Source organism: Sceloporus occidentalis, unplaced genomic scaffold (assembly GCF_023333645.1).
Source record: "Sceloporus occidentalis isolate IW3139 unplaced genomic scaffold, rSceOcc1.0.p SCAF_16, whole genome shotgun sequence".
In the NCBI taxonomy this organism is placed as follows: Eukaryota; Metazoa; Chordata; class Lepidosauria; order Squamata; family Phrynosomatidae; genus Sceloporus; species Sceloporus occidentalis.
In genome coordinates, this window is record NW_028316996.1 from 5,932,152 (window position 1) to 5,944,251 (window position 12,100).

At 39.7% G+C, this 12,100-nt stretch overlaps 1 protein-coding gene across 1 annotated transcript in view; it reads right to left on the reverse strand.

The window, feature by feature from the left end:
* LOC149302964 (COMM domain-containing protein 10-like) overlaps nt 1-12,100 on the reverse strand; it is a 65,989-nt gene that overhangs the window by 24,694 nt on the left and 29,195 nt on the right. Inside the window, exon 5 of the mRNA XM_089481725.1 lies at nt 1,088-1,198. Within this exon, the coding sequence (XP_089337851.1) occupies nt 1,088-1,198 (111 nt within the window). The remainder of the gene's footprint in view (nt 1-1,087; nt 1,199-12,100) is intronic.

Consider the following 12,100-nt stretch of genomic DNA (forward strand, 5'->3'; position numbering starts at 1 on the left):
TAGTTGCCCGACTCCTCCCTACTGCCTTTTTGTGAATGGGCACAACATTCGCTACTTTCCAATCCCCAGGGACAACTCCCGTTACCAATGATTCGTTAAATATATCAGTTAACGGTTTTGCTAGTACAACCCCAAGCTCTTTTAATAACTTGGGGTGTATCCCATCAGGCCCCATCGACTTATCTGTCTTTACCTTAGACAGCTGAAGTAGAACCTCCGCCTCGATAAACTCACATATTTCAAATGAATCAGTCTTTTTTCCCAACTGAGGTCCCATTCCCTCATTTTCAAGAGCTACTAATGCTCTTGCTGTCATATTACATTACTTCATCTGAGGGATTAAAAAAACTGGTCCATTTTTTAAGAAATTGAGTCCCATAGCATGCTGCTGGATGTGTGCATCCATTGGTGCTGTCCTGCTGTTGGTGGTGGTCCTGCAGTGCAAAACTGAGCATGTAACTCTTCCTTAACCTTGAGATGGTGCTGCTTTAGGTGCAAGGCGAGTTCAAAAAGTGTCAAGACCTCCCCGTTTGGGAACACCACCTGAATGTCATTTCCCAATCAAATAATGACCCTGAATTCCGTCTGAAACGATTTTGCCTGCTGTGCACAAGTCTAATAAACAGGATATGCTGCTAGATGTATGTACTTGGCAAAGCAGCTATTTACTGCCAACTATAATAAACGCATGTTTTTTATTATGAATTAAGGATAAAAAACTGATTTTTAAAAGGAAGCGTTGTCATTTATATATATATGCAGATTACCTTATTTACACCAGCAGAGGCACCAAGTCTATGATTGAGGGTGGCACAGACCAATAATGTTTCCAGCAACATTTTTGTTCTCACTTTTATAAATATTATACTTTAAATTATGTAACTAGTTAAAATCTTTATTCAACTCCAATATGAACTGAAATACAGCCAATACAGACTTAACTAGCTTCAGCTATTAGTATAAAAAGATCACTTGTCCTATCTTGTAGCAATGGAGTTAAACACTACTGAATGAATTAAAACCCTACTATATGGAAACCAGCTCCACAGAGATTGGAGCGAGTTCGGCAACAGATGTGTCTTCCTACCTTTGTGTCTTCAGTGCTAACTCCAAGTTCTATCGCAGCCTGGGGAGATTTCATTTTTGCTTGGGTGGATTGAGCCATCTGGAGGCTGAGCTGCCAGGCAATCGTCTCCAGCTAGACAACAAAACAGAAGAAAATAGCAAAATTTCCCGTTATAGCAATGTGTGCTTCTAAGCATAGACAGGGAAGAAAAGGAATTTTGGCAAACCTTCCGTATAATTATAAAGCATCTCTCTTGGTGTCCATTCTAAGACCATCAGTGTCAATTTTATCATTCGACCCACATATGACATTATTAAGAGAACAGACCTGGAAAAAAACAGAACAGCTAAAAGCCCATTTTATCATAGGACTACCCAACAGTGGGCAATTCAGACATTGTTGAACTTCAACCCATGTATATGGTGCCCATGGATTATGGAATTTGTAGTTTAAGGACATCTGGACTGATTCTTGTTAGCTACCCTAGCTTAAAATGGGAACATTACGGTACCGCCTCGGAGCCTCAGTGTATTACAGCCCAATGCCAAGCCTCCAGGGCTGTCAATCTCCAGTTTGTGGGATTCAGCCATGCACAGTTCTAGTCAGTTATTTATACTTGCAGACAACTAGATTACCAATTGCTGGGTCTTCGGATTAGGTAAGTATTATAAATCTTTCCTCCCCTCAATGAAGAACAGGAACGACAGGTACGGACCACGGACTTCTTTTGAGTAGACAAGATACTTACAGAAAAGTCTGTATATGTTTCGCAAAAATGTTTCATTAAGATGATAGAAAGCAAATAATATTAGTGTTTAGTATTTCTTCTAACTGGCATTTTTGTGTTTCAAACATTTCAACGAGTTACATAATACTCTTCCCTGCTGTTTAAATAGTACTTGTTTAATTTTGTGTTAGCAGAACATCAGTAGATATTTAAACTTAAACTCACAAGGAATAAGAATTAGTATAATTAAGCAGATATTCACCAAGGCAGAGCACACACTGTATGCCACTGTACACAATGTGACTTCTGTAGCTGTCTGCAATGGAGATTTACATTAACCCCTTAAGGACAATGGGCGGTCCCTAAACCCATTGAAAACAATGCATTTTGAGCCCGTACATGTACGGGCTTTGTCATTAAGGGGTTAATCAAAGAGAAGCAGGAACTGCCTATGAGAGGGAGGCAGTATGAGGAGACTGCTGCAGAAAGAGAGAGACTGCTAGAGAGAGAGGCTGCTACAAAGAGGGAGAGAGACTACTATAGAGAGACTGCTACAGAGAGAGAGAGAGAGAGAGAGAGAGAGAGAGAGAGACAACTACAGAGCTTTACTAAAGGTATAAGAGCCAACAAAAACTGCTTTCTATTAAACGGACAGTCTAGCTTCCCAGTCAGCCTTATCATAAAAAGAATGCATTTTAAAGTAAGTAAATACATGAACTAATTCCACCTTCTTCACGTCTGAGCTCAGAGATCTTGGAATTCAAGCACATTCATAACAAGCATTGATTTTGACGGCACATAAGAACCCTTCGGCCCATCCAGTTTGTCCATTTTTCCTTATTTATCTACCACCCTCTCCTGCACCCACACCTGAATGAAGCATTTCATATCCCCAAGTATGGGGACCATCTCTGTGTACATGCTAGTTTGACGGTAGTCAGCATGGTGCAGCTGCTTTAAATTTCACAGCTAAGATATATATACGGAGTGTTTTATGATGCTCCTTCTGTAGTAGCCCAGCTTTTTATGGTAATTTGGATATTTATGACCTCCAAGAATAAATCACCGCAATAAAAAATCTGAGTTTTCATCACCCAGGCAATTTATCAATTCATCCTCGGCTGTGAATGCTTGTAGCTGATTAAGGGTTTGAAACCGAGATCAAGACCTGATATATTGCAGCAACTTTGAAAGACATCTTTTATAATTTCCTTTCATCGATCCAAACATTGTGTTACCATCAGACCGGCCTGAAAAGCCAGGTCAGCTCTAGAGGATGCTACGGTGTCCCTCGGGTACAAACGGTTTAATAGTAGAGAAAAGTTTGTGCTTTAGGATGCATGCATTTAATGTCAAGATGCGGGAAACAAGGTGCACTGAAAGGTGCAGCAAGCCGCGCGGTTTTAAGCTTCAATACGGGGACCGGCGTTTTTATTTAGACATTAAGAGAGCATTTGGAGCTCACTAAAGCATAACTGATCGTGACAGGAGATTTCCTATAAAAGCTCTTTCCTCCGGTTCTACTGCTTGACATGGAAAAATGTAAGAAATAATGGAAATTCTATGCACGCCAATTTGAACAATGTGCATGGAATCACACATCTGGAAAGTGTCACTGCAGGTCAGACTGGGTCTTGCGCATTTATTTGAGTCTACAATTCGCATCACTACCTATAAAAAAAAAAACCAATTATATATATATATATATATATACATATATATATATATACATATATATATATATACATATATATATATATACACATATATATATATACACAGTACACACATACATACATAGAAACAAATCTAAAATAGGCTACCTCTCTCTGGGCGAGGATGATAAGGACTGAAATATGTAGGCTGGCAGGAGTCCTGCACATGTCACCTAAAGATTTTACATGTGGCTGGCTTAGCCTTATAGAGTTTGATATCTCGCAGCAGGTGCAGACATGTTGGCTGTGTGCATTACAGCAATATAAGTGTAAACAGAAGACCCAGCACAAGGTTGTCGTGATGTGATTTGATGAGTAGGGCATTTGTGGTCCACGTCAGCTCGAGAGGTACATAGTGCCTATAATTTAGATACACTATACAACACATGCAGTCATCGGCCATCATATATGGAGGACATTGAAGCCACGGGCAGGGGCCACACGGGGTCCATGCTGCTGTTTTCGGTGTTGCTGAATGCCACGACTTTTAAGCATTACAGCAAAGCTGTTTAAGTGAAGAAAGCAAACTTAAATCACTTTCTAAGCTTATTTAATGCCTGTTTTCCATGACATGCCTTGCACTTGGTCATTAAGGGTTAATAGAATATCTTCATAGACATAAAGAGGCCCTTTATCACTCCCATCACTCCAGTGTGGCAATAGCACATCAGGTTCACTAATCCAAGTTTAAGTTTAAAGGGCTAGCTGATCATTAGAGAACCATTTTGCAATTATGAAACCAGTTAGAAATCTTCCTGTGTTTCCATGAAAACGACTAAGTGACCCCAAACTTTTGAACAGTAGTGAATATATGTGGAAATGAAAAAAGATAAGAACTGTAGCAGAGCATCAACATTAAACCTTGTGCCGTCATCTTGATTACCTACCCATTGGTTTCATTGACTGAAATGCCAGCACCTCACTATAGTATGAAGCTGATGAAAGAGTATATTCTGTGCCTGCCTGCTAAAGAATAGGACCACTGACAGCAGCTGACACAGGATAGCATGTTGTCACATAGCACAGAACACACTCCGTAAAACAATGTTTAACATTCTTCTGCATCTCTTTTCAATCATCACACCATCTGTCCTTCACTTAGCTCATCACAGCCAAAAGGCTAACTCATCAGCTTCCTTAATAGACATAGAGTGTGTTGAATTGTGGCACAGAATCAGTTAAGAGCCCACCCTTTACCATGTGTCAAGCAGTAGACGGGTATCATTACAGGTCAACATCTTGCTTCAGCCGGATAATTTAAAAAGCTCATTGACTTTGTCTTCTGCTTCTTTGATATACGATATAACGATTTCTCTAATTGCTGAGGCGTTTTTAATTGGCGATCTTGTGCGAGCAATGACAAACAGCTTGGAATAATATCCCACACCATATCATCAGTAACTGGAGGCAGACGGCCTTGAAGTCATCGGTGGCATGCATCAGGTTTCTGTAATTATGTCTTCAACAATTTAATTTATTTCTATATAAGTTAACACAGTCGTCAAAAGTGACCTCTCAACAACAAATAAATTGTGCCCTCAAAAGAGATATCTTACTATCGATTAAACAGGTGATGCCCATGTGGAAATACCATTGTCTTCAGGAATACTATTAACAAATGCATTTAAATATTTTCCCATTTCCATGTCTCATGAATTTAGGTCAGTATAGGTGAGGGCTGTATATGGTTGGTCCCCATGAGTCAGTAACAAAATAAACTGGACATAATACCCATATCTATACATTCTGAGTATCTAACTGACTGCCACCACAGCCATTTTGTTCTTCATGAGTATAATGTTGACATGCTTTACAAAAAGTGCCTGCATTGCACATACTGACAACGTACTAAAAAGTAAATAGCCTAAATATGCAGTGAAATGTGGTTGCTACTGCCGTTTCAACTGAGGTTTATGAAATATGTTCCGACTAAATTACCGTATTTGCTCGATTATAAGACGACCCCCCAAAATCAAAATATTAATTTAGGAAAAAAACAAAAAGCCTGAATATAAGACAACCCTATAGGAAAAAAGTTTTACTAGTAAATATTAATTCATGTAAACTATTTTTTCATATTTAATAAAAGCTATGATTGAGAAAAAAAATATATTTTTTTTATTTTCTTTTATTTGCCAACCTGCCCTCCCAGTTATGCACATCTGCCCCCAGAATTGCCTTATACCCCCCTATTTGCCCCTCTGCCCCATGATGTGCCTTTTAACCCTCTATATGCCACTCTGCCTCCAGAAATGTCTTATACCCTCCTATATGCCACTGTGCCCCATGGTATGCCTTTTAACCCCCAATATGCCCCTCTGCCCCATGATATGCCTTATGGTTAAAAGGCATATCATGGGGCTGAGTGGCATATAGGGGGTTAAAATTCATTTCTGGAGGTATATATATATATATATATATATATATATATATATATATATATATATATATATATATATAAACTGCTAACAGCAATCACACTCCTATCAAGCCAAGGGAGCCAGTACATGCTGGAACCTGGGGATGATTGTAGTGTGATTACAGCCTCCCTATGCCATGCTACCACCCCCACCCCCCTTACACATCCATGCTATCACACACACATTCATTCACAAACATTTAAATACTCATTCATTCCATTAATCACACATACTTGCTCAAACCCCCCACCCCCCAACCCCCTTGCCTGAACTGCAGATCTCCCACTCGCAGACTTCTGCAGGGGCCCAGCTGTGCAAGCAACTTCTCTGGCCCCGCCCCCAGAGGAAGGAGGGGGAGGTAGATTATGTGAGGAGTTATGTGCTAGCTTCCTGTTCTCCTGCTTCTAGTAGCAGAGACGCTGCTCGCGACCAAAGCCCGGTAAGCAGCATGGCCCCAGCAGACATTTTTTGGGGGTCTGATTAGAAGACGATCTCGATTATAAGACGAGGGGTATTTTTCAGAGCATTTGCTCTGGAAAAAACCTCGTCTTATAATCGAGCAAATACAGTAATTAGTGATGGCCATTCAGAACCCACCTACATCTGCAGGAGATTTGTTTGGCCGACTCAACAAACACGGCTGCTGTTCGGACCCCTGTGCATATGTCTGAAAAGGGCTTCCATTAATTTCAAATGGAGCACTCTTCTGCCACTGACTGGCTGCTTCAAGCAGCCAATCAGTGGCAAGAATCACTGGACGCACATTGGAAGAGAAGCTTCTACCTCAAGTAAGTCTTACTTTTTCTTTGTTGTTTTTGACAAATGCATATTAAAAATTACTTACTGAGGACTTTAAAATGCATTCTTCCTTAGTGGGGCCGTCTGGGCAGTATACCGCCCCTTTAACCTATAAACCTTATGCACATGGATAGTTAAACATGTCCTCTCTATTCCTCTTAAACTAATCATTCATGGTTTCGAAAACAACATGAAACATAACACAATGTTTTTCATAAAATGGAAATGTAGTCATTGGTAAACAGATGGAAATGTAGCAGAATTTCAATCAGAAAATTATTTGCAGAAGCAGAAGATTCACGTGCGCAACATTTAATCATGGGAGAGGTAAAAAACAGAAAAATCTAAAAACATGCACAAGAGTAGATAATGTGGCATGCATGTGTATTTTCAACACCTTTTAATATTAAATAAATGTAAAAGTAGACTATACAAAAATGGAAAATATATTGTAAAAAATGCAGACAGGCAGTTGCTAAATGCAAAGCTTGCCTTGACTTGTCTTCTGTGACCAAATCTTCATTCTTTTTCTATCTCATTTTGTAGTTCAGAGATCAAACAATAAGATGTATTGAAACTAAGCAAAACCCACCAACCCACAGCAGAACCTAATGGGAGCCCCCTGGGCCTACAAATTAAGGTGTTTTTTTTTTGGGGGGGGGGGTTATGAGCCAAATAAAACACATCATGTAATTTAATGTAAAATTACAGTATACCTCTTTTGGAATATGTTCCTCAATATAAAAATTGGTCAATTTCATTTCATCTTTTTCAGATTTAAAGTCAGTCCTAACATGGGTGATTTCACATTTTGCCATTTAGCATCAGTGTAATTTCCCTTCAGAGACATAAACTATACTGGGACACACTTTTTTGAATTTTTGAAGGTGTCTCAATCAGACCAATTTCCACAGGTGTATAAAAACCAAGCACCTAGCCATGCAGTCTGCATTTACAAACATGTGTGAAAAAAATGGGCCGTTCTCAAGAGCTCAGTCAATTCAAGCAAGATATTGTGATAAGATTCCACATTTGCAATAAGTCAGTTTGTGAAGTTGCATCCCTGCTAGGCATTCCACAGTCAACTGTAAGTGGTATTATTGGAAAATGGAAGCGTTTAATAACGGCAGCAACTCAGTCACGAAGCAGAAGACCACATAGGTCACAGAGCACGGTCAACGAGTGCTGAGGCTCATGGTGCGTAAAAGTCAGCACCGTGGAGTGACGAATCACTATTTTCTGTTCTCTTAATGCTACAGCATACCAAGGCGTTTTAGACAATGCTATGCGTCCAACTTTGTGGGAACAGTTTGGGGAAGGCCCCTTTCTATTCCAGCATGACTGTGCCCCAGTGCACAAAGCAAGGTCCATAAAGACATGGTTGGATGAGCTTGGTGCAGAAGAACTTGACTGTCCCGCACAGAGCCATTCCAAGAGAACATTACAAAATCTTGCGGAAAGCCTTCCTAGAAGAGTGTAAGCTGTTAGATCTGCAAATGGGAGACTAACTACATAGTAATGTCTACGTATACAGAATGTGGTGTCATAAATGTCCCTGTTGGTGTAATAGGCAGGAGTTCCAATACTTTTGCCGATATAGTGTATATTGCCATCAAAGTATCTGCTCCAGAAATGAGTAAGCTAAAGGTTTCTGTTATTCAGAATAATTCTATGAGCATGCCACTGATTGTAAAGATTTGTTTCTGTCCAAAAATAACATAATTAGCTCCAATAACCTCAGAAAGTTGAACCATTAGGCAAACAGGTTACTGTTTCATGAATACCATTTGGATTACTGTGTTTGCCAAATAAAACCATAATATATTTGTTTCATCTAATATGCGGCAATAACTGCACGAATATAATAATGAAAATTGACAAATCATTTTTAGCCAATTTCATTGTCAAAGTTTAATTTATAATTAACCTTTTACAATAAAAGACAATCAGGACTATAGTGCTGAAAGGTAATCCATTTAAGAAATAGAAAATTTTCAGAAATTAGACTTTTAAATATGGGTTATGTTCTATTAGGTTGAATTAAATATATTTTTATAATAAACCAAACTATGCATGTAACAAATCTATTAACAGGATGTTAAGCTATTATATAGGAATGTATAAGAAAAGCCACAAAACTGATACAGATCACTAAGGTAAGAGAATATTTTTTTTTTTTTTTTTTAAAGCTGCTGTTCCCTTTTTTCCCCCTAACTTTCCTAAATACTTGAATTAGAGAAGGACACAGTAAAGTAATCGTAAGCCTCCAATTAGAACTGTGTTTTCAGGGAACAATAAAATAATGGGGATGCAAGTAAATTATCAAGTACATAATAACAGCAAGGGGCCATATCATATGATGTGGTACACATATTGGATTAAGGCAGGGCTTGACAAATTTGTTGTGAATCTAGGCGCCAGCTAAAAAAGTTAGGAGCCAGGATTTTTTTTTTAAACTAACAGTTCGTTAGGAGTGATCTGATCATCATCAGCCCACTTACTAAATTCACAGCATTTGACCTGGAAGCACCCTGGACTTTCAGGTCAGTGCTGGTTTTTGTTGTTTTTTGTTTTTTTTTCATTATTATTATTTTTTTTTTTTAACGCTTTCAATGCTGATGTTCCATTGGACACAGCATTGACTGATATTTAGTCCCCACAAGCTTGTGGGGACAAATGTTAACCCCTGCAATGCCACAAATGTGTTATACACAATTGTGGAATTGAAGGGGTTAACGCTGCACTGTCGCTCTCATGGAGCGATCAGGCAGCAGTGGAGGGTTGGGGCTGCTCTCCACTCATGTGGAGACCAAAGAACCCTCTCCCCTGTCCCTGAAGCAGCTCTAACAGCTGGGACGCAATTGCTGGTCTATAGACCAGCCATTGCAGGGGGAGTCTTTGATGACTGCTGTAGGCTTCCATGCCTACAGGAGTCATCACAGGGCTTGTGGGGGCTCGTTTTTGCCGTTGCTGGTCTGCCTGGAAGAGAGCCCCGTACAAAACGGGAATTAGCCCCTAAAATGCCGCAATCGCGGCATTGAAGGGGTTAACCCTGCACTTTCGCTCTCCTGGAGCGATCAGGCAGCAGGGGGGTGTTGTGTCAGGTCCCCACACTTGTGTGGGGACCCAATCAACACTCAACCCCCTTTCCTGAAGCTGCCTGTAGCAGCTGAAAACACGATTGCAGGTTTTCCCACAATCGCGGTTTCACCCTACAGAATCACTCCGTGGGAGTGATCTCAGGCTCGGGGGCGGGCTCGGAGTGGCTGTGCTGTCTGCCCAGACTCCTGGGCAGAAAGCAGCAGCAGCGCCCCCCCCCCCCCCCGCGATCACAGGCTGACAAACACCTAGGCGCCAGGACAAAATTCTGAAGTCGCCATAGCGACCTGGTGCCTGGGATTTGTCAAGCCCTGGATTAAGGGAAAGAGGTAAAAGTTTAGTACACAAGGGAAATAGGCATAAAAGGGTTCTCTACCTTCCCTGGGTTCCTCTTATAAAGCAATTTTACTGCATTAATAGGACAGACTCAAACATTAGAACTATAGATCTGATAATTAACCTTTAATAGACAGTTCCCTTTGTAAAGGAAAGAAAATACACTTTTTTAACAGCCACTCATTGTCATCATGTACTTGAAAATAATTATGCCTATTGAGAAAAATGAACAATGGAATATGTTGTAGTAATACTACAGATAATGGTGTTATTGTGCTCTAATTGCACTTATACTGTTTACTGTTTGACAAGAGGTGACACTATAATTACTTCTAAATAACATAAAATCAGGAGGGACTAACAATTTGCCGGTAGACACAAACAATGTCATCAAAACACTAGAAAGACATTAGAGAAAATTAAAGGCTGGACAATGTGCTCAAAGCAGAAATCGGACAGATTTTTCTTTTTTTGTAATGATTTTTTTTTTTTTTTTTCGGCAGCAATTTGAAATTAACACTTCGGGGAAACAAGAATTATCCGTATTGGTTTTTGTGGATGGAATTTCCACATTTAGGGATACTATTTCAACTTTTTTTTCTCTCCCTGAATTATAATCCCACGGCTCTAAATGTTTTTTTTGGTTTTTTTTTAACTTTTATACCGTAGGCAGCTCAAAGACGCTCATTACCGATACCGCCTCATATTATATTTTCCAGCATATGGTATACTAAGATTTCAGGGAGATTTATTGAAGAAGCCTGTCTGGGGAAATATAAAATTCAAACTCAGCCACAGATATATTACAAGTTTACATTGGTTAAAATGTTTAATGCAAATGAGAAATACGAAAAAAAGAAATGTATACTGGATTATTTTATTCCCCAGAGAAAAGGGAAAGCTTATCCACTGCTGGACACTTTGCTAAAATATTACTATGCAGATTTAGACTATAACAAAACACATCCAATCCACTTTACGCAAATAAATTGTGTTTCTTTTTATAAGGACACATTTTAATTGTTTAAAGTTTGAAAGAGGTTAGAATATATATATCATAAAATAAAACTTTGAACCCAACAGAGACTTTAGTCTGCAAATATATGGAAATGAAGGAAATTGCCAGAGAAAGCCTGAATTTTCTTATAATGTGGGGCTGGACAAAATTATTAGGAAGCACAGATACATTGAGAGTCAACTTGTTTCTTGCAGAGAGGATAGCCGGGGGGCTATTGCTGCTCCTTACCTGCGCGTTGCTCAGCGGAGTCACGTGAATTTATGTCACGTCACATGACCCTGCTCCGTTCCTGCTTCCGCTGGGCGGGACAAGAGAATTGCAACCAATTCAGAGGGAAGCAGCGCCCCCTACGGAAGTCTGCAAGTGACACTGAGATCTGCAGTTCAGGTAATGGGGTGGGTTATGAACGAGTATGTTTGATTGAGGGAATACGTAAGTATCTGTGAATGAAGAAATTAATGAGTAAATTAATGAATATGTGTGTGATAGCATGGATGTGTACAGGGAGGCTGTAAGTGATGTGCAGTTCCCATCCAGCTAGCCAGGTTTCAACATGTATCGGCTGCTTGCGCATGATAGGATTGTGATATATATGTATTTAATATAGCAGATTGCTAACAGCAATCACACTCCTATCATGCCCAGATTCCAGCATGTACTGATAGGAGTGTGAGTTCTGTTAACAAAAAAAAATATAAAAATATATTTCATATACACGGTGTCTTTTATTTTATTTTTTTAAAGGTGTGTTTGGGGGCATCATTTTTGGTTTCGGCCAAGCGCATCCTGAATTTTCGGTTTCGGTCCTGAATTTTCATTTCGGTGCATCCCTAAATCAGTGGTGTATTAGGGCCCCCAGTCACCTCCCCCTCCGTGGTCAGTGTCTCCGGTACAATAAAAGGCACTGCACACTGGGATATG